This window comes from Xyrauchen texanus, chromosome 42 (genome assembly GCF_025860055.1).
Source record: "Xyrauchen texanus isolate HMW12.3.18 chromosome 42, RBS_HiC_50CHRs, whole genome shotgun sequence".
Taxonomy (NCBI): Eukaryota; Metazoa; Chordata; class Actinopteri; order Cypriniformes; family Catostomidae; genus Xyrauchen; species Xyrauchen texanus.
Genome location: NC_068317.1, coordinates 22,303,768 through 22,327,931, shown reverse-complemented (window position 1 = coordinate 22,327,931; position 24,164 = coordinate 22,303,768). Strand labels below are relative to the sequence as shown.

Here is a 24,164-nt window from a genome sequence, read left to right as displayed (position 1 = left end):
CTGTTCTGCCTCGAGAGGGTGGTGTTGTCCATTCATCTTTACCATATTATTATTTTTCGTCCCTCGTTTGGTCGCGTGACTGATTGTTTCGGAACTTCGGAACAAACGTCAATGTGCGTTTTTCTTTCTTGGGCGGCTCATTGATATTACGATGAATGTTGGACAGTGAGGCTTCTTTCTGTTAACCTGGGTCAATATTTATTTACAAGGCACGCCGAGGTTTTTGAATCGTTAACTTCCCGACACGTCATTGGAGCCATTTGGATGGAAAGAGTGAGAAAATAAATAAAGGCAAGTTATGTTCTTATTCTCTTTGAAAAATGTTTAGCTAAGTGCTCTGAAAGTAAGTCTGTAACGATTGTAATTACGTTTTGGGTTGTAACCGTTCCATTCACAGCAATAGTACACAATGTACATTACGTAATAACGTTTATTTATTTATTTTAAACAGAGGTGATTCAAACGCTAAAACACAATGGCTTGTGTCAGTCTCTGTCAAAATGGATTTGTCTGTTTAGACGCTTTAGCTGGCTTCATTTCTTCATGAAAACCCATGCTTGCTTATAGCTGTCTGACAATGACATGAAATATGAAGTTAGTAAAACTTCCTCATTTACATCAGGATTTAGAACAGTTTGTGTAATTTTAAAGACATTGTCATTTGAGTGTGTTTTGTAACAGCCGAACCAGCATTTTTAGACATTTTATTATATATATTTTCATGATAATTCTAATGTATCTTTTTGATACTACATTATCTTACATGTAACCTGTTTGCATATGTGTTCCTGTAATACAAAGTTCCACAAGAAAACATGTGGAGGAATCATTATTACATCAATGACATTACTGTATATCTTTTGTCATGGAGAACAAGCTCATTGGAAAATGAAACCAGAAACCCCTGATGTGGGCTTGTCTTGTCTGTGTCACTTAGTATCCTTGGGCAGTAACCTTGGTTACCTACATAGTGTTAACCATTGGAATGAAATGAACATGATTTGACCAGGTGAAATATTCACCAAGTACTTCCATTTAAATTTTTATTGAAAGTTAAACTTTCCTGAGTTTTATCACAGAGATACTAACATTTCGGGTTTGTTTCCTTCCTTGTTTCCACAAATCCTACTCCTGGATTCCACTGCATTGTTACTCTTGATTTTCATTTACAAATTTTAATAATGTAGGATTACACTTAATCTGTGTTGAAAGCATAGGGTGGCAAAGACAACCCTGTAATGATGTAATTTAAGTATGGTATGCGTCTAGATTTTCAAGATTAATGTGTGGCATGTCAGTGCATGTTTGTATCTGAACATTGTGGATTTTCACTGCTTGAACCTGTTTGAGTTTGTTGGTAAAACATTAGGTCAAATTTAATACTAATAACGTTTTTGCACCCTCCATGTTAACAATGATTTTAAGAGACTATGACATTTAAGATTGATGCACAATAAAGAGCTGAAGCTGTGAATGTTTTGTCCTGATTTTATTTCTCACTTCGAGTATGACTTTCAAAGGGATCTTTCATTTCTTCTGTCATTTGTAGAAGAACCCTGTTTGTGTTTCCAGTTTCAAGGTGTCTCTGTTAGGTTTCTTGGTTCTGACATGGCTGCGCCATGCATGTGGATGTGTCCAGTAGATGAAAATATGAGACATTTTGTCTGCAGGTAAATCATTTGGAAACCGAGTGGAACGGTGTATTTATTTAGAACTGATATATTTCAAAATTCCTACACATTTGAATCTGTGTGTGTGTTTTTGGAATAGTCCATTAAGTCATTAAAACACCCTAAATCCTTGAATGGTTTACCACGTAGGCAAATAAACCTGTGACAAGTTCATGGGAATGTAGAAAAATACAGATCATGGCGATAGAGTAAACTATGTCTGCAAGATTTGGAGTCTGATATCTAACAAAGTACACATTTCTTTCTTTTATGTCATGCAATAACGGTAAAGAAAATTACAGTAGGGTTTAGGATAATCTCTCTGCTTGCTTAAAAACATTTAATATTTTATTCTGTGCAAAGATTTTAGGAACCTGTCTGTTTGGCTCGCTTCATTGGTTTGGTGTGTTTAAAGCAAGAATATGTCTTTGCAATCCTAATGGTGATGGATTTATTTGTCAGATTTGTGTAATATTATAATGCGTTGTCAGAATTAGTGTGCATCTTATGTTCTGCATTGCGTTATATAAAAATACAAGAGAATGGTGGCCACCCATTTAGCAAGCGTGTTTTTCACTTGACAGAGGGAGTGAGTGGAATTGGCATATGAAAGGAGAATGTCCTGTGTGCTCCCTCCCTGTTGGAGAGAAGCAGAGGGGAGGATGAATGAGAGAGGAAAAGAGAGGTGGAGACTATCGCTTGGCCGCCCAGACTGAGACTCCTCTCTGTGCTCATGCCACACTTGATTAGTGACTCTGAGGGGCCTTTCTCCTCTTATGCAAGGCCCAAAGAGCCCTCTGGAGCTAAAGTGGATATACCTTAATACTTCTAAAATGAGCGGTCAGCAGTGGTAGAACCTCTTTCTTATGCTCTGGTATGTTTATGTTCTGCGTAGGACCGGAATGGAGAGTTTCCATCAGAATCAGCTGTGCCGCAGTGGCACTGAAGTGTTCTGAGGACCTGTTGCATCAATGAACCGTTCCTTGTGAGGCCCAGATCAGGAGAGAACTTAGGATGGAAGACCACCCCAGCTGCACCAATGTCAGCATTCCCTGCTACAATGAGAAAAGAGATAAGAAGAAACGCTATACTGTGAGTCACAAGACCTTGGGTTTCTGTGTTTTAATATGATGTTCTGGGGTCTGATTTTTGATCTTTTTAATCCTTGTCTTGTTAGGTTTACAAAGTAATGGTCAGTGTTGGAAGTCATGAGTGGTTTGTATTCCGGAGATACGCAGAATTTGACAAACTGTACAATACAGTGAGTGAATTGCTTGTTCTAAATGTGTTTTAGACACACATTCGTCCATGTCAATGTCTATGAACATGTTAAACGTAGGATTTAGAGTTGAATGTACACTTTTGCTAGTAAGCTTCACTGTGTGGTAACTAGGATTTGTATACAGCTATTTAGAGTTAGTTTTCTTATAAAATATAAAAAATGTAATCTATTAAACTGTTAATCTTTTTGGAATGTATCTGTAGAAGGAATATTTTAGAGTATCAATTTGTAAAATATCCAAATCAGACTTTATTAAAAATGTATAATGTATTCTTCCACAGTTGAAAAAACAGTTTCCTGCTCTGAATATGAAGATTCCTTCTAAGAGAATATTTGGGGACAACTTTGACCCAGGTACTTCAGATAACAGAAACTGTTCTCAAAATATTTGACTGTTCCTTGATGTCCCATGAAATAAAGCTAATATTGTGTAGACCCCATTGTAACCCTTTGTCTTCTCATGGATGTACGTTAGCGACTTTGCTTCATTAAGTTGAACAGACATCATGTGTATTCGCCAAATTAGATTATTCAACAGAGTGCCACACAGAAAATCAACCATGCTAAATCCACCCTGACCCAGGCCTATAAAATACTTGTCCCTATTTAATCTTGTGTTATATGCTCTCAGACCACAACAAAGTACCTTATAATATTCATTAGAATCTTAACCATGTACAATTGTGTTTGGCCTATATGCAACCAATTATGTGGCCAGTTTGTGGTTAAGGTTTTGTTTAATGCAGAAATCATGGGTTGTCATTGAAAGCACATGCAGATATTCTAAACATATTTTTAAAGAAACATGTTCTACTCTAATTTTTCTTCTCACTCACTCTCTCTGCCCTTCTCTTTCTCTCTCCCAATCCCTCTTTCTCACCGACTAATTGCTGTCTTGCGATTATTCAGGGCACATTTTACAGTAGCACAACATGCACCACTGAGAAACTGTGAAAGGTCACTATGTAATAAAAGTAGCTGTCACAATGGACAGCATAGATCCTCATAGAGATGATGCTATACACATTTCAATGTAAATTCTGATTGTTTCTGATTATATATTTTGTTTGATGCACAGAGTTTATTAAACAGAGAAGAGCAGGGTTACATGAGTTCATTCAGAAGATTGTCTCTCATCAACAGTTCAGCCACCAGTGAGTACATCAGACAGTTATTTAGTGTTGCTTCACTTACTTTGTTGCTATTAGCACTCATGGTATCAGTGCATCTCGATTTAGGGTGAATTTCAATGTGTTCGAGTGGGCCAAAACCATCCAAAGCCAGATATCTCTCTGAACTCTTGAGCACAAATCCAGATTGATTTTATCTTATGATTCCTTGCCAAATAAAAGATGCTTTTTTATTCTTTGTAATATTTGCTATGGTTACGGTTCTTCTTACAGAGGAACTCTTAGTGTTGATGTTAGCTCACATTTCTGCTCACAGCTGTGGCTTTGTGTTGTCTCAGTCTGACTTCTTCTAACATGTGAATGTTCACCCATTTCAAATGTGCAGTCCTGATGTCAAAGACTTTCTATGCATGGACAATTCAAAAAACTTCTCTGATGCATCAGAGGATGAAGATGACAAGGTTGGTATTTCTTCTGATCTCACATTTTAAAATATACATTACGATTTACTGAGTAACTGGGTTATTAGTGTCCATTTTCGTGTTATCTCATGGGAAATTGAGATTTTGGCTGTGTTAATATTGACAAAAATTGAATGTTAGTTATGTGAAGTACATGTTTTGAACCGAGTCATACCTAGCCGTAACTAATCTTGGTATTTTTGTCATATCCTATACAGAGCAACTCTACCTCTAGAAACATTAACCTGGGGCCATCTGCAAATCCACAGTAGGTACTGTTTCTGTACTACGCTAGCTTACTCCTGAAACTTGGCATTGCAATATTGCAAATATTGTTGGCATTTGTATGATAAATTGCTTACTTAATTGTTAGTCGCTTTGGATTAAAGCATCTGCCAAATGATTACGGTACATGTAAATAAAGGATTTAATTTATTGACTGAGTTTATGAATTGGGAGATACAGAACATCTGTCCAAATGTTAGGATAATAATGGCACATGTGGCTTATGGCATTTCAGCATTAATCACCAGATGTTTTTCCAACAGTGCAAAGCCCACTGACTTTGACTTTCTTAAAGTCATAGGAAAGGGGAGCTTTGGAAAGGTATGTTGTCTTTTTTAAATATACTGCCTAATGGTGTAAATTGTCAGAAGCTTTGCATCTTGTGTATTCAGTGCACAGTATGTATCAGTCACTAATAGATCTGAATGTTATGCAACATTTAGGAATTCTGTTTTGTTTGCTGTATGGTTATACCCATAATGTTTTGGTTCCAAGTTGTGGACTCTCCATTCAGGAAGTGAGATTTCTCAGTTTTGAAGTTACTCATGCACTGCCATAGTGGAAGTTGAAACTATTGCTAACCCACCATCCTCTCTCACACAAAGGTTCTTCTTGCAAAGAGGAAACGGGATGGGAAGTGTTACGCCATCAAAGTCTTGCAAAAAAAGGTCATTTTAAACAAGAGAGAGGTAATTAAATGAAATGGAGAAAAACAGCAGGGAACTATTTTGAGATACATTAGGATATACTCTTGTTTTAAAACCAAAACTTTATTTGTACTTGCTGTCTTATGTATTTGACATTTGATTAATCGATGCCCCTGATTTCCGTTTCAACCAGCAAAAGCACATTATGGCTGAGCGTAATGTGTTGCTGAAGAATGTTAAACACCCCTTCCTAGTTGGACTGCACTATTCCTTTCAGACAACAGACAAGTTGTATTTCGTCCTGGATTTTGTCAATGGTGGAGAAGTGAGTATTTTTTGTAGCTGATACACTCAAACCGAGTTTCAAACTTCTTTCCAAGGCTGACATCTGTACTCACATAGTAGTCATCATAACACAAAGATTAAACCAATATGTTTTAAAAATGTCTATCACTGACAATGACATTTGTTAAAATAACGTCTTGAAAAGGAAGTGTTCGGGATTGTGACATGTAAATGAGAGGGTGAAGCCAATTCATTACTTTGCAATTATTGGCCATTGTGTTGGCATTTATATGTTCCTATCCACATGTTCATTTAAATATACTCACTTCCTCTTTTCAGCTAAATGTGTGTTGACCACATTTTAAATGTCAGCTAATTACAAACCACAAAAATAATCATTAGAGTTGTGAGACGGCATGACATTCAAACCCATGATGTAATAGTTAGCCTAACTATTTGGCCTTTGAAATGTCCAGTTCTGCATTTTTCTTTTCAAGTTAACATTTTTTTTTTACTATTCTCATTACAGCTTTTCTTTCACCTCCAAAAAGAGCGAACCTTCCCTGAACCCAGAGCTAAGTTCTACATTGCTGAGATGGCGAGTGCTCTGGGTTACCTGCACTCTCTTAACATAGTTTACAGGTAAACACAGCTTTTCTGAAGAATCCTTTATGCTATAATTGTAAGGTTGGATCTTTATTGAGACGGTAGTGAACTGTTAAAGTGTGTGAGAGTTTCAAGAGGCACAGTAATGTTTAACAGACACATTCAGGACCATCTCTCTTGACCTCTTTTAGATTTTACTGTAACCTCGACTGCAATTTTGATGTAATCCTCTCCCCTTTTGTTAGCTGTTATTTTGTTGTTGTTGCTTGGATCATCCCACATTAAAGGTGCTATCAATACGTTATGCTAACACAAACTAGTGCAGATGCAGCATCACACAAGATCAAAATCTCTTGATACCGAAGCCATTGTAGAAATGTTCTATTTGCAGTCAGCCATGACTAATTTATTTTGCCTGATAAAAAGTACAATTACAAGGGATTATCAAGATAAAGTAATATTCAGCTGAATGTGCACCTAACACTATATGGAATTAAGCAGCTTTTCTCTAAGACTGCTTTGACATGAATCTCATGTGAATGTACATCACTTAAAACATTTTTGAAAAATACTGTTAATTTCTTTGTTTAGCAATTAGCAGAAAATTACTGAGTGCACCTTTAAATGCATTCAAAGGAGTTTGATTGGTGAATTGGAAAAACACACTATGCTCGCAAATGAACTGGTCATCGTATAAGTATAGTCTGCTTTCATAGCTTTTATGCTCTTGATGTGAAGTAAATGCATTATCAGTTGCCTGTGTTCATATCTGTCCCATCATATTAAATGGCCCATAATTCATTGTTTGCTTTTTCTTTGTAATGTGCTTTTCAATTCAATTGTTCCTGACTAAAAACACATGACACTGTTTTCTCATGCTAACAAGTTAAATGTTCTTGTGTTCCCAGGGATTTGAAACCAGAAAATATCCTGCTGGACTGTCAAGTAAGTATTTTTTCCCACTTTTATAATTTAAAGAGTGTATCTGAACAAAGTTGTCACAGTTCCAGAGGAAACCGAGTAATCTGCCCTAGCTGTGAAAGTATAACAAACTTTTCTGAAATCCAGAGATGAGGCGTTCATTTGAGCACAACTGTAGCTTTGGCCAGCCAAATGAAATATTACAATGGAACTGTTGACTTGTTTTAATTTGAAAGAATGTGTCATACTGGGTTAAGTTTTATTTGTGCGCTTCCTATAGACTTTTGTGAAATTGTGAGAGGTTTACAGGACTCTGGCAAATATTTCAGTCAGACAAAAGATTCTTTGGCTCTGAGAATAATAGGCCTCTTGTGTGGTGACTTCCTGAAAATGTTGCCATCTGTTGTCTGTTAAGGGACATATAGTCTTGACTGACTTTGGACTGTGTAAGGAGGGCATTTCCCAAGCAGATACAACCACCACATTTTGTGGGACACCTGAGGTATTATTTTCTGAATGCAGAGATGATAAATGTCAGTTACGTGAATTGCATGTATGTAATTTTTACTTTATAGTTGAATGTATATAATATAATTAATGATTAGTTTGCTTTGTTTAACCAGGTCAGACTTGTAGTCCTCAGATTGACACTGGTATTTTCTTAAAGGCTTTAGTACATGAACTGTCTTACATCAAGGAAACCCTTGACTAGTGCAGTAATATATTTTTAAAGCTAAAATTGCAATCTTTTGCATTCTTGATAGTATCTAGCTCCAGAAGTACTCCGGAAACAACCCTATGATAACACAGTGGACTGGTGGTGCCTGGGTTCTGTGCTCTATGAAATGCTGCATGGGCTGGTAAGAGAGCAATTGACTTTAAAGAAAATAAAAATTCAAAGTCTCAAGAAATGAATCAAATATAAAGGGAAGGATGTTTAAATCTTGTTTTACCTTTATACCCTTAAAAGCCACCATTCTACAGCAGGGACACACATGAGATGTATGACAATATTCTTCATAAGGAGCTGATAATGCGCCCTGGGGCTTCCACCGCTGCCTGGTCCATCCTTCAGGCCCTACTGGAGAAAGACCACACCGAGAGGCTTGGCTACAAAAATGACTTTGTGAGCTATTTAGTACTGCTTCATAGCCACCTTCTGGATGATTTTGTAAAACATTTAAGAAGCATTTCATAAAATAGAGAAAGTATCAGTTCTCTATTTATCTGTACAGTTCAGTTCCCTAAGAATTTATATGCTATTGGATACAATCTAACAATCTTGTAATGGGAATGTATTGGCATTTGGTATGCAAAATATTTGGTATGTTATAATCATGTCCTAATATTTCCAGAATGAAGTCAAAGAGCATGAATTTTTCTCTTCAATCAACTGGGATGATCTTGAACTGAAAAAGCTCCAACCCCCATTCAACCCTAGTGTGGTAAGTCTTTACAGCAGAACTCTTTTATCAAGTTTCAAGAAGTGATATAAAACAGTCTATGTACACTTGTGCTGCTGTTACATGCTAATATACACGTGCATGTTTTATAAAATAGTTCAGAATTGTTCCAAAATAATCTTATTGATTCGGGACCGTATTTCAGATTTCACGATGCATCATAATTGTTAGGTAAAGAATTGTAATCAAATTGAATTGTTGTGAAAGCAAATATTTACACCCCTAAAAATCTGTAATAATGCACAAGTCATGCACTTGATTGGTAATCAAGAATGTAATCATGTCCAAATCCAAAATTAACTCTACACACATTACAAAATTGAATGAAAGCCAATTACAAATACTTTTTTGTGTAACATAGATTACATGTAATCTGTTACCACCCAGTACTGTTTATACTTTAATTATTTTTTCATTACAAGGGTATAAAAAATGTCACCTCTCTGATGTTGTTTTACAGGAATCCCAGTATGACATCTCAAACTTTGATCCAGAGTTTACAGGGGAAACTGTGACAAACTCTGTGTGCTTCTCTTCAGGGCAGTCAATAGTTAATGCTAGTGTCATGGAGGCTGATGATGCCTTCCTGGGATTTTCCTATGCTCCCCCATCAGAAGATTCTTTCCTCTAAGGGTGGCTGTAAAGAATAATGGCAATCCATAGAAAGCCTCAAGAAATGGCTTTGCTGTGATCAGTCTCTGTGATGAAAGGGAAGAACTGAGTGTGATGTCCCGTTCAGTGGGGCGGACCCTTATGTTTATTAACAGAAGCAGTGCATGAACCTTTTGGGAAGCAGGGTGTTTCAAACTTTATTTTTATGCTTGAATAACAAAGTTCTATTTTGTATAACATTGATTGCCTTACCATGAGAGCTCAGGAGCTGAAGTGTAATGTTTTCCTCAGAATTGTTTCCTCTGGATAAAGTTATTTGTATCAAGGAAAAGGGGATCATATTTGTAAACAGAGCATCCACTTTATGACACATTTGTAGTTTTCACCTGGACCTATACTTGATTATAATAATGTGCAGTATTTGACCAGTTGTGCTCTTGTAGTTTAGTTTATTATAAGGAAAAACACATTTATATTGTGTCATGTACATCATGTATTCCCGTTTATATTTAATATATATTATATTATGTATGTGATGAAATTATAAAATAGGCAGAACTGTAGGTGTGTGCTGCAATCAAAAAGAACCGCATGAGTCCTTTGGTAATCAAATAGCTATAGTACAGTGTAAATTGAACATTTGTAGCGATTGCATCTTAGTTTGTAATGAGTTAGACTACTGACAATGACCCAGAAATTAACCACTACTTAATTTGCCTCGTAATGATATGAGGCACCAGTGCCTACTGACATGAACCTTAAACGATTACCTGTACAAGTAAATACGTTTTCTTGAGTCAATCCGCTTGTTTGATACGTCTCATTTGCATATATTTAAGACGTACACGGGCTTCCCGCGCAGCGCTACGTTGTGGAAATGGAGTCTACTTTCACTTAAAGAAGCGATAGTAATGAATTTAGATAGACATGGATGGTTACGTAAACTCATGGAAGACCGTAACGCCATGAAATTGTTGTTTATATAAGACTTAATATACATTAGTAGAGGGTTATTGATAATTTAGGCATATTAAAGCGATCAGTGTCCCCTTTTAAACTTAATTTTACACTACTTTTTATGACTAAAGTGTGAACCGATACACACTTCGAACCAGAGCAAATTAACACCATTGAACGTAACAAAAACGCAAATTTCCATGACAATTTTCACAACGAAAAGAAGCTATTTAAACCTGTCTTTCAGGTTCACAGAAGACTGAGGGCGTGTATTGATTCAGTCTTTATGTAAATCCTTCAGATGTGCTTGAATTGGACACCACTTTGGGAGACTGTACACTTTACACGATTTAGTAACTACTTAGTATATCAAACAATTGAGTCCAATTATTTAAGTATAGGCCTACATTTTTTCAGGTTTGTTTTCTGTCTATAAAAACACTATTTGACCACATAGAAACAGAAAGCCAGGTATAAGAAGACAAGATGTTAGACAAAAATTCACTTGGCAATCATATAGATGACATATTGAGACGTAAGTGTACAACAATATATATAAAAGCAAAAATATTTTAGGTTAATGTTGTTTTAAAGCCAACACACTTTTACCAACTATAGGTTGGATCTCTTGAGTTTCCCCGTGGATATGGTCCAATGAGACCTTTAGCTTTAGAGCCATAAGTCACCAAATACACACAAAGGGCCAGATTTTTCTGCTCAGAGAAGTGCCCTTGCTCAAGAGGTAGGTAACTTTTTTACCTTGCTTTTTCAAAATGCAGGTTTTATTTGTAACTGTTAACATAACCTTAAATGCTTTGGCAATTCTATACTTCAATTGGCATGCCAATAAAGCTGAATTGAATTGTTATCCCATCTGCCAATTAGTCCAAAGGATATCATCACATCAGTGTTCATGTACCAGGTGCCACAGAGACTGCTACAATTAGGAGTGATTTCTCTGCTCATCTCCACTGAAAGATGTGAAATCTTGTGTTTTAGGTGGTGAGACAAAATTAAACAAAATGTAATTGTACAGAGGAAACTACTTATCTGAATTTTGAATTGCAAAGTTAAGGAAAAAATACTTCAAATGTTTAAATGTGTAGAATGTTTCAATGTAAGATGTAGGCCTATACAGTTTTTTATTCACAGATAAACAGCTTGTTGAGCTCATTCATGTGAGAGCGGTGAATATTTTGGGAGTTCGTTAGGTTTCCTCAAGATATCAATGTCACCATTTTTTTTGCAATGTGGGCCTAAATACAATTTTGTTTCTCAAATTGTTCCCCCTTTTCCTTCTCATGGTATTTCCATCAGTCTTTACCTTTAAACCAGCCATTAAGAAATAGTGAGTTTTCATGCCTGATTAATCTGGCTTTCATAGTCTTGATAGAGAGCAAAAAGTAAATAAACTGTTGAAACACATCCAGTCAGTGTTAGATTGGGTGTTCCTGTCTCCTGCAATAAAATTCCACGATTCACCAACTTGAGAGGCTGTAGACTCTCTGGCCTATATTAGCATATTCTGTTGACCTAGTATTAGTCTGGAATTCAATACACCAGTCTCCAGTTACTGAACATACATTCTAATAAATGTAAGTTACACTCATTAGCTAGTACAAGCTATAGTGGAATCATTGTTTAAAAGAGTATGCAGTGTTTGTCTTGGCAGCCATGTAGGTGGTGAGCATGTTTCTTAAAAAATAAGACCAACCCCCCAACTGTCATTGTTTTGTTTTTCTTAACATAACTAGATTAACTGTGTAACTCCATGAGATCTGGCCATCTATAGAGTTGTGGGAATTCCAGCTGTGCAACAGTGGCCCAACATAACCTGGAGTGTAGAGGCTGGCAGTATCCAGCCATGGACTCCAAATTTAAGGCCTTGTTTTGACTTTGAAGTTACAAAAAAAAAAAAAACAGCCACATTCACAGCATGTTAAAGTCATTCCCTCTTAACTGCTGCTCACAGGCCTCTGTCTGGTTAGCAACACATTTCAGAACCTGCTGACAGCTTCAGCCTGTTCCCCATTGAGGTTCACTGCCATTGTAGCCAACTCATTTGGTACCCTTGTGATCCCACCTGGACTCCACAACACACTGAAATAAGGACTTCTACTTATTTTGGTGAAGACTGATGAAAATCCAGATACCCCCAACCACCTGGATATGCTTGCTCTCACCAGTGACACTAATCATTGGTCACATGTACATACCACGATAAGGTCATCCAGGATTTGTCTACTAAGAGTAAAGTATTTTCCGTTTTACTGTACAAGTCATGCCACCTCACTAAAGTATCATTTATATTGAGTGTTTATTCATTTACAGGTTGATAAGATATAGCTTGGGATTGGCCCAACGTGGAATTCATCACACTGACAGAAGAGCTTTTGGCATATCTGTCTCAAGATGAGTATAGGTACCACCAACATCCATTCCGGTTCAGCTCTGTTGGCAACTGGAGGATTCTGTCTGCTGGGAGACCTCACATGCCACAAGAGACAAGATGGACATGCTTCAATCCAGTGGTAATTAATGATTATTAAGTAATTATTTCAAGGAAATCTCAATGCAAAAGATAAGACAGACTGTGCTTACATTTCAACCAATAAAGCGAACCTAAAAAAAAACACATTTCCTTCAGCTCTAAGCTCTAAAGCAGGACTCTGTCTGTAAAAAAGTTTGGTGATGATATGGAACAGCAGCTCTCCTTCCTCATCCACTGTAAATTCTGGGCCCTAGCTAATGCTGCCTCCCCCTCCAAGAATACAGCCAGATGTGATAATATGGTGCTGGGCTCTGTGGTGGGTTTACATCCTAGCTTATAATAATTTGGCCTTTCTGTTGAAACCAGATGGGAACTTTATTGTGAGAGTTTTTAAAGTATACATGCCAGAAGACTGTGATTACATGTGTAAGGAATGCTTAGGAGATGGCCCCACCCCTTTCTGTATTTGGAAACAGGAACCAGAGACCATGCATTTTTTAGGGGTGCTTCTCATGCCAATTTGTGCCAGTAGCCAAATCATACCCCAGTGGTCTAGACAATGACTTTCATTTCCCCAGTGTTATTTTATAGTACTCCATTAGCACATATTTTTAAAAGTAATTGATATAAATCATCTGCTCATCTTTTAGTGGATATAATTGTTCACATATATTATTATAGGAAATCCTCTTCAGCTCGCAGAGGCGTTTGGACTAGTGATCCAGTGTTGCGAATCAGATGATCACCCACTCCTGTCCAAGACAGTGCACACCTTAAGACATCTACCCAGGAGTGCCCCTTTATCCAGACTACAATGTGGTGCATCAACCTATGAAAAAATGCTTGGGCTGCTGTTTCTTTAGTAACAGTTGTTGTTTAAATAGATCTGAGATTTAACGTGCTGTACAGTACATAATATGGTTAGACTATATTACAAACATTACAAAATATTTTATATTACACAACAGGCTGTGCTTGACGTCAAAGCCATGTTTTTTTCCATGATTGCCCATATTTTCCTTTGCTCTGGGCTCATGCAAGGGACTTGAAGGTGGCCATGAGTCCTGAGGCTGAAAGAATGATCCTGACACAAATCTGACATCTAAAATGTGTTAACTCTTTTCAGAGTGTTATCTGACTGAACCACTAGATGGCACAGTTATATAATGGAAGCCAACAGTTAAGCACCTTCCAACTTTTCCAAAGAATATTCAACTAACCTTTTTAGTTTCTAGGTTTTTTCTATACAACAGATGTTTTGTCAGAGTATATTTAGAGATAATCATCAGGCTGTATTGTTGAAAAACTAGCAAGCTTTAACACATAGGTTGCCTGTTCTCATCTAAATAAACGCAGTATGTATCTGGGATTGAAGTAGAAAAATCTGAAAACTAAAGAGTAATTTGTTGCATCACTTCATAAAAGGAAAGCATAACCTGATTCTGATTATTGTGATGGGTTACACCCAACACTTATAGCAGCTCTATATGTGCTTTGCCGTGCCACTTAGGGTGCTTTCACACTTTGTTTGATTGCTTGGACCGAACCAGAGTTAGTTTCCTTCCCCTGCCAAATTTTACTTTCATATTTTCTGGGTCCAAACTGCAGTCCGATTACATCAGCAACGTGAGTACAAGCGCAGCTGTTTACTACTGTAACTAGGCAACAACTCAAGAAGACATCAGCTTTGCTGTGTTACTGAAGCATTCATCTCTTTGGATTTACCACCAAAACTTTACATGCACAAAATGACAATTATTTTTGTCCATGAATGCAATGAATGTTAGTTTTTGTCAAGCAGTTCTTCAATTCGAGGCATGGGGTATGCGTCGAATTTAGACACAGCGTAAACTTCTATAGTCCACACAAAACCGGACCGACCCGTCAATCTTAGTACCAAAACCAGGGGGCTGGCCCAATCACTGTGGGACTCCTCGTTTACCCCCATATCAAGCATGGCCTCGAGTTCTTCCCGGACCACTTTTTTCTTGTGTTCCAGTAACTAATAGGGGTGGGAATGTACCACAATGTGGTGTTCTATGATGTTGGTACAACTGGGAAGAGGTGAAAACACATTCGAAAAACTCCTTTTGCAACCTGGCAACCTCACTGACTTGGGACAGTGAGAGGTCATCTCCACAGGGCACCAGGGTGGTTTGATGAGCGTTTTTTGATTCCACCTCCGGTCCTAACTCAACTCTCTCTGGGATGACCTTCGCTAAAGCCACGAGTACCACCTCTCTCCCCAGTTTTAAGAGATTCAGATGGTTAATGTGCTATGCTCCACCTCTATCAGCTTGTCTTGCCTCATAGTTGACTTCCCCAACTCTCCATGTGACCTCATAGGGCCCTTGCCACTTGGATAATAATTTAGAGCTTGATGTGGGTAAATTGCCCCAATGTGTGGAGTTTTGCTCTCAGGTAAAAATGTATTGCATTTCATTCTTACTCTCTGAAGGTCCCTCCCAATTTTCCCCCAGAACATTGTGGCCATGAAGTAATTATATGGGGGAAAACCTAGTGGAGGCTTGTGAGACCTCTCATACTGCAAATAACAGGGGTTCTAGCAACCTATACCAATTTCTCCCGTCTTCCATGTACAAACTTTCAAACCATATTTTTAAGGGTCTGATTAAATCATTCGACCAGGCCATCCATCAGAGGAGGATAAATGCTGGTGTGGATCAACTTAATCACCAATAGTTAATGACGTTTGCGATAAAGCACATAACTGGTAATCTGGTAATCTGGTTATCAGAAGGACGTTGGTTCGAGCCCCACAGCCACCACCATTGTGTCCTTGAGCAAGGCACTTAACTCCAGGTTGCTCCGGGGGGATTGTCCCTGTAATAAGGGCTCTGTAAGTCGCTTTGGATAAAAGCGTCTGCCAAATGCATAAATGTAAATGTAAATGTAAATGTAAATGTATTCCAGCAATGCCGGAAGGTGGCACTGGACCCATTCGGCTGTTCCCTTCAGCGCGGTTGACTAACTGCTCCAGCACCACCAAGTAGACAATTTCACTGGTGCCATGGTCCTCAGCCATCAACCACCTCCGACATGTGTTACAGAGCTGTTGGGCAAAGGAAAATGGGCTGCAGAACTCACTGAATATCAGTGCCCGGAAGCGCTGATGGTGATGTTTGGGGCCCGTTGCAGGATGGCTCTTTTCAGGTCCGAGTGCTCCAGCAGACACACGACAGGTAGCCGTTGTGTCACAAGCTGAGCTTCCCCCGACAAAAACGGCAACAGATGGACCGCACTGTGCTCAGGACCACCCTGACCCTTCCGCGGCATGCTTGAAAAGCTCTTTGAAGGTCCTGTGGTCCCATTTTCGCCAGCGTGATATGAGGCACAGCAGGCGGGGTCGGGGTCCCTGCTGGAGTACCCCCCTGTGTCAGCAAGCTCTGGATAATCTGCCGGTCCTCCACCAGTACTTGTAACATGGCCTGAAACTGTTGAAATGCAAACACAGTCTTGCTGCTCCGACCTGATGTTGCATCTGGTGGATGTCGGCGAGGGTTCGGACGATCTTGGCCAGCAGCGCTGATTCCATGATGGTGATCTCCCTCCTTCCTGGCTTTCGGCACCACTGTAACAAAGCCCATGGTTCCAGGGAAAGAGTAAACAGGAGACTGTGTACTTGATTCAAATAATATTTCTTAATTGTTCTTTTTATTTGCTTTTCAGCGGAACACCACTTTAAACAAACACTGCTCTGAAGCTCAGCTCTCTATCTCGTCTGCCGCAGTCTCCTCCACTTTTATCTCCAACTCAGAGCTCATTGGGAATAAAAAACAGGTGTTGGCACAGGTGTAAATCCTTAACCACTCAGCTTTCCCGGACCTCACTCTCCACAGATCAGCTCATGATCACACCTCTGCCTCCACATTTCCGTGTGCCGTTTAATGGATTAAGAGAAAGTGGTTTAATACACCTAGGTTTCTATGAGAACGTGGCTTAATGTGGTCATGTAAATGAATAAGCGGCCTTCTGATGAGTGTTTGTAGAGTGCACATTTGTGACAGACCAGGATAACGAATGTCATAGGATGGAGCCAAACAACATGTCAACACAGCGGAAAGAAATCAACATTTCTGGGATTATAGAGAGAAAAAAACTGCACTATAAATTATACTCATTTATACACGCAAATGTAAATATCAACTGTCCTAATGTCGGCATATATGTGCTGGCACATTGTTTTATGTAAGAGGAAAACCACACTACTGCGCTGCAATTCATCAGTAAGTTAAGAAAACAAACACAGAAACAACTCTGGAATATCGGAAATAAAGCAAATCAATGGAGAGTAAAATAGTCTTCCTCATGCCATGCATATAAGATAGTCTTCCTCATACACATCCATCGCAGGAAAATTACATTGCTGTGGAGAATGCTGCCTACTGATGGAGCCACATGTATACAAGTGGAAACAGGCATGTGATCGGCTAAGCACAAAAAAGCAGGAAAATGTACAGAGTAGAGCCCGACCGATATACGATTTTTGAGACCGATGCAGATACGATTTTAGAGGAGGGAAATTCACAGATTATTGATATGGTGACCGATACAGCTCATTTTTAATCTGGAATGAAAACAGACAATTCTGGCACCAATATGACTATGCAAAGGTACTCAGAAGGCTGCTTTCTTTAATAAATATTTTTATCAAAAAATATCGGACATTATTATTATACATTGTCAACCAATTCTAGAAATGAACACTGAGAAAATAAATAATAAATAATAATACAATAAATAGCTAAAACATCAGTACTGTATGTTTTGTATCTGTCAATGGCTGACCATTCAAATAAAGAATAAATTAAAATTATAGCTAAATAAAAATCTGTACTGTATGTTTAGTATCAGTCAGTTGCTGACCATTAAAATAAAGGATCAATAAAAATAAATTTTATTTATTTAAAAATAAATTAAAGACCCACTTATTTTTAAATGCTTTTTCTTAAAACATATCCTGTTTTGTTGTCACCAATTGTTCTTAATTTTGTTATTAAGTGTTTTAATCTATTTTTATTGTTTGTTTTTTACCTGTGCACCTGTAGCACTTTGAGATATGTTCCTTCATGTGTAAAGTACATTACAAATAAAATTTATTATTATTATTATTATTATTATTAATAAATAGTTAAGCATCAGTAGTACTGTTTTGTTATCAATCAAATGCTGACTATTTTAATACTGCCAGTCAATTAGGGGCTGGTTGTAAAACAAGAAGCATTTACACCTGCCGAGTCAAGATATAAACAGCGGCAGCGGTGTTACACCATATTCTGCAATACAAGTTCAGGGGAAACTTTCAATGGTGGAAAACCAGACTTTTAAATATTACATTTTGTAAATGCAATGACTGGAATCGTTCGGTTGAAGGGGGTACCAAACTGCGAATCCTGAACATAAACAGTTTGATGAATAAATGTTTACACTAGCTTTCAGTCAGCTGACTTACCTATAAGCTCGTTGTCACGGAGAGTAAAAGATGGACCAGCATCGCATCTCACCAACTAGGTAACAATGTAGCATGAAATAAACACTCAACAGACACAACCCACGACCGCACCATTGTCTGCTGAGCTGCAAAAAGATGCTGTGATGTTTACCTTTCAATCTGCTGCATTAATGTGGCAGGGCGGAGGGCAGGGCCGGGTCGTGATAGTACACACCCGGTCCCGTATTAGGCTAATCAAGCCTCCCGAGAGGAATAAAGGTCGACTGCAGAGGATCGTGCGGGAGAGAGAGATAGTTTACAGACATGTCCGTCGTGTGTGTGTGTTTGTCTTTTGTTTAAGTTTTATATTAAACTATTATTTATATTAACAAGCCGGTTCTCGCCTCCTCCTTTCCATTGATCTCTTTACAATTACTTACAGCACTGACAAACTATAGCTGGCTAAACATGGGTGACATAGTTGTCAGGGACAGGGTTAACATTATATTAGTTATATTGAAAAGGGAAAATGATAGGATCATAATTTATTATGTATTTCACAAACTAGTAAGCAACTTATCAAGAAGACACCACTTAACACTGCACCACTTAACACTGCCCAGTCTGCCGAGCCACCATCAGCTCAGCTCTGTAAACAATGGAGTCGGAGCACGCTCTGCTGGACAAACTACGCTATGACACCAATTCAAGCATTGATTTTGGTATTATATGTTCTGAAAAAGGTTTTCATATCGGCTCATATCGGTAAACATATACGTCGATACCGTTATCTGTGAAAGGCTAATATTGGTCGGGCACTAGTACAGAGCAAAGTGGGGGGCAGCGAACAGTTCCCCCCAACCAGTTATCAACATTAGTTAACATGAACTAACAATTAAAACTACTTCTACAGCATTTATTAATCTTGGGTTATGTTAATTTCAACATATTGTATGACTGCCTCAAACTGCTTCGTCCCATTTACAGTTGGTCCAGAATGCGTCTGCTAGGGTCAATTACAGGGTCTAGAAAGTTTTACCACATTACTCTAGCATTAGCATCCATACACTGGCTCCCCATAAAATGGAAGATAGATTTAAAAATTCTGCTCTATGTATACAAAGCTCTATCTGGTCTCGCACCTCAATATCTCTGTGACCTTGTCCCTTATTCTCCTACTAGAGCACTTAGGTCAGCTGACCAACTTCTGCTGAAAGTTCCTTGTTGTCGCTACAAAATGAAGGGCAATCGTGCATTTGCTATTGTAGGCCCCAAATTCTGGAACAAGCTTCCACTTCATATCAGGACAGCTCCGACGCTCTGCCTTTTTAAAACATTAAAATGCTTTAAAAACAAATTTTTACTCATTTGTTTTTGAATAAATTTAAATTATGGATATAGATTTTAGGCTCAGGTATTAATTACTATTTTAATAAGGGTATATTACGCATATTATGTTGTGACTGAAATGTGTACTGTAAATCACTTTGGGGCAACTCCTGTTGTTATAAATCTGTCCTATAAATAAAGGTTGAGTTGAGAACATATATATATATATATATATATATATATATATATATATATATATATATATATATATATATATATATATATATATATATATATATATATATATAACTTTTAAATCAAATGTTGTATATGTTAACATTAGTTAATGCACTAGCAACTAACGTGAACACTGAAAAATATATTTAACCAACATTAACAAAGATTAATAAATACTGTAAAAAAAAAAAATTGTTAATTGTTAGTCATGATACCTAATGTTAACAAATAGAATAGTTGATCAGCACAAACCCACCCAAACAGAGCGTAGAAGTTTGAGAAGGCCAACATTTGAGAAGGGATCATCTGCGATTTGGATTGTAATATGATAAACAGTGGATTATCTCATAATAATGTGGTCATCTCAGTGTTTTTCCACACATTTTGGGCCAATTAGCTTGTGCAGTACTTAATGAAGCTGTCAATGCAGGCTGTTTTTAACGCCGATATGGCATGCAATGCTACATCACGATTTCAGTGTTAATCAATTCCATAAGGGTGCATTAACGGATATCATACCATTGTTTCAGAGGTCAACGTTTGCCGTTTTAAAAGAGTTTTGGATGGGTTTCCTCTCAACATGAGCTTACATGTAAGTGCTGGTTTTTACACATTAATGTGAAAATGACAATTACCGTAATAAAAATGGAATATTACATGTTCTGTGTCGACCCCTCTTCATTGTGTGGCTAGTATAATGTTTGCATTGTGCATTTAATAAACAGTTTTTATGGAGAGTGGTCTGCCAAAAAGTCATGTCCATTTTTATTACATCCGTAACTCAAGTTAATTTCCCTAAAAATGTGTCTAAACTGAACATTTTCTAATGTCTGCACTGTATCTGCAGGTTTTATGATTATACATACAAGCGGTTTAATATACTTGCATTGAGAACTTAAGATGAATGTTATGATTTCACTGCAAATATCACGTCAGTAGCACGTTAATTGCAGCTTAACAATAGCTATTTTTAACGTGTCAGCAAATGTGAAAATGATTCAAAGCCGTTAAATATCCGACCATTTTATTTCTCTTGATGAATTAAAATAATCCTGACTTACTTGAATGAAGTCCTGACGGTGAAAACCAGGAGCCTCCATCTTGTGCCTTCTCAACAAAGGGTGTGCATGAAGCAGTAGCAGCTGTGAAGTTTGAGTGAGAAAAGTTGTTCCGAGGGAAAGTTGAATGACACTTGTTTAATCATAATAATAATAATAATAATAATAATAATAAAATTACCAGTCTCCATCAAGATGCAGTTCTCGTGTCATTTCCAGTGGGAAATGTTCTTGGTCAAATTGAGTGCTGGGCATTCAGCAACTCTGCTCTTGCTTCACAGTGTCAACAACCCAATCTGGGGTAAATGGCAAAAACATGAAAATCATCATTGCTTTAGGCAGAACTGGTGGCACCCAACAGCCCACAAAACAGTTTTGCCTCCAAGTAACCTTTTTCAAAGTTTCACAATGCCAGTCACAAAAATATTAAATTTATCATGGCCTCAAGCATTTTCTTACAATAATATTTATGTTACCTATTCTGTGAAAAAGCTCCAGTGTTTTAATGTAAAATTAAAGTGCAACATTGACTGGTCAGATGGATAAACTGCAAAAAACATGAAACTCATATTTAAAGCAACAGTAACATGTAAAACATAAATAAATAATATTACAAATCTTAATTAAGCTGCAACTCATGTCATCCTATTCCAGTGGCAATCCTTTGATCTGGAGGGTCGAGCAGGCTAGGATCAATTCCATACATTAGCTTTGGTTTAATATTTTTACTCCAAGTAAGGTACTGGTAGTCAGCAACTCTGCTCTTGCTTCAGATAGTTACAGTGTCAGCAACTCATTCTGGTCTGATGGGTAAATGGCAAAAATGTGATCATCATCATTGCTTTAGGTAGAACTGTTGGCACCTAACAACCCTCAAGACAATTAGCCTCCTAGAAATCTTATTCAGTTTCAAAACTCCAATCTGTAGGGTACATGACACAAATATGAAATATATCACAGTACAAGCATTTTGTACCAAAAATCCATAATTTGCTTACATATTCTAGTGTTAAGACTTTCAAGGTAACTACAGGTGCAGCATTAACAGCCCAGTCTGATTAGATGGATAAACTGCATGAAACGCATTTACAGCAAAAGAGATAATGTGTAAGTGTTAAATAATTACCAATCTTCATTAAGCTGCAAGACTCATCATCCTTTTCCAGGTGCAATCCTTTGATCCGGTGGGGCAAGAAGGCTAGGATCAATTCAGTATATTAGTATTGGTTTAATATTTTTACTTTAAGTGGGGTACTGGAAAATCAGCAACTCTGCTCTTGTTTCAGATAGTCACGGTGTCAAAAATACATTCTGGTCTGATGGGTAAACGACAAAAATGTGATCATCATCATTGCTTCAGGCAGAACTGCTGGTACAGTTCTATTACTCAATCCAATATAAATATGTCATGAGTTGAGAGAAAAAAAGCGACACACATCTAGGCCTAATCAGTTTAGCTTCTTACCTTTACAATGTTCCTCTCATTGGCAGCAGCAATCATTCTCATTTGGTTCAACACTGGTTCAACAAAAAAGGATATAAAGTAAATTAAAAGAGCTATCATAATAACAAAGGAATGGACAGATCTCCCCAAAAATTATCACTAATTGCCCATCATACGTTAAGGCCATTGATTTTGTGCTACCTCAAAAGAGCAGCACTGAGGGAAGAGCCAATAAGTGAAAAACTCAATTCAACCTCAAAAAGATGACTGATGAACTAGAGGTCAAAAGGCGCATGTAACACAGCATGAGTAGATCCTCCCACACAGGCACAACGGCCTGGGCAACACTAGTTCAACTCAAGGTCAGGACCTTTACCAAGACCGCAGCACCTCCAAGTGAGTCTAAGCCCTGATTACCCAATCCAGGCCATGTAAAGACCATTCCCAAAACAGTATGGCCACACAAGGGACAGCAGACCTATGCCGGACAGAGCACAGTCCTGCTGACAGCAGAGCAAATGGCATAGGGGCTATTTATCACTGGATCTGGGACATGCGCCTGCCAAAATGATTTATAACATTCCTCCTGGGATGCTTAAAACATTTTCTTGGTATTACAGCATGATCATTCGTGTAGAAAGGCTCACCTTGACAATACACACAATTGATCATACATACACATCAGTTTGTCAGGAACAGGAAGATACACATATTCGCAAAATATTAACTTCGACATCCACTATTAGTGTTCAAAAGACTTCAAACAGGTCAGGGACTACAACAAAGTGATTTGATAACATCTCCCAATCTGTCCAAATGCTGAGTTTCACTAAATCTATACACAAAATGAATTAGAAACAAGAACGAACTTTATATCTTTTCTCCAAATCTTTTCAAATTCTTTCATAAGTCTATACACCCAGCTGAAACAGTATAGACTGTTTAAAGCTAGTGTAAACCCTGCATAATGTTCTGTGAGCACTTGTTTCTCCTGTCACCAACAAAATTCCTTGTGTACGTGTGAACACTTGGCAATAAAGCTCATTCTGATTCTGATATTAACTCTCAAGTCAAGTCAAGTCAAGTTTATAGCGCCTTTCACAACACACATTGTTTCAAAGCAGCTTTACAGAATATCAGCATTAACACAACTCTGAAAATGATTATCTTGATAGCAAAAGCACAGATTTCAGCTGATCTGACTTGTAACAGGACAGACTAGCTCTTAAAAAACACTTGGTGTTAGGATTTGATGCCCAGTTATGTAGCTTAAAGGAATGATGCCACACAAAAAGGGGACAGTTAATACTAATTCAGTTCGAATGTATTAATCTGTGAATAAAAAAAATGCCTCAGACTCATCATGAAAGAAACTTTCCTTCAAATTTTCTTCATGAAGACAACTGATCCTGCTACAGAAATGTGAAACACTCAGACTTCAACAAATTCAAGTCATTTTGTTCAATTAAGCGATCGATTGTTATGTATGGAACAAGCTTTTTGACCAACCACATGAACAAACCAAGATGCATAAATCTCCAACGAGCTTCTAACCTTTTGCAGATCAAAGCCACATATCACTGCTGTACTGTTTAAACGCATGTTAAGAAATACATCTAAATGATTTCGGTACCAGTAAGTAAATATAATTTACATCAGTTACACAGGTGCAATGTGCAGCACTCCTGGAAAGAAAACGCTGTTCTAATTATTTTAAGGGCGCGCTCACCGGGTGTTAAGTTTATTTGTCGTTTACTTGTTGAGCACCGTTGGAGTGAAGTGTTTTATTCCCACGGGATCGTCATAGGACTGCTTTAAACAATAGCCTAGTAGA

The 24,164-nt window shown here is 37.7% G+C and overlaps 1 protein-coding gene across 3 annotated transcripts; it reads left to right on the top strand.

Moving 5' to 3' along the window:
• The first annotated feature begins 64 nt into the window (after window positions 1–64).
• LOC127634924 (serine/threonine-protein kinase Sgk3-like) lies at window positions 65–18,867 on the top strand. Of its 3 annotated transcripts, XM_052114684.1 has the most exons (18): window positions 65–291; window positions 2,566–2,762; window positions 2,848–2,931; window positions 3,234–3,306; window positions 4,031–4,106; window positions 4,468–4,543; window positions 4,762–4,811; window positions 5,092–5,149; window positions 5,434–5,517; window positions 5,669–5,800; window positions 6,290–6,402; window positions 7,275–7,311; window positions 7,703–7,789; window positions 8,052–8,147; window positions 8,258–8,413; window positions 8,643–8,732; window positions 9,211–12,850; window positions 13,492–17,823. In XM_052114684.1, the coding sequence occupies exons 2-17, from the start codon at window positions 2,685–2,687 to the stop codon at window positions 9,379–9,381; spliced, it is 1,461 nt and encodes a 486-aa protein (XP_051970644.1). In that variant the 5' UTR covers window positions 65–291; window positions 2,566–2,684; the 3' UTR covers window positions 9,382–12,850; window positions 13,492–17,823. The 3 variants fall into 3 exon arrangements, with proteins under 3 accessions (XP_051970644.1, XP_051970646.1, XP_051970645.1); XM_052114686.1 differs by lacking the exon at window positions 65–291 and having other exon boundaries at window positions 2,673–2,762; window positions 13,492–17,825; XM_052114685.1 differs by lacking the exons at window positions 65–291; window positions 2,566–2,762 and having other exon boundaries at window positions 2,857–2,931; window positions 4,762–4,815; window positions 13,492–18,867.
• Window positions 18,868–24,164: the final 5,297 nt, after the last annotated feature.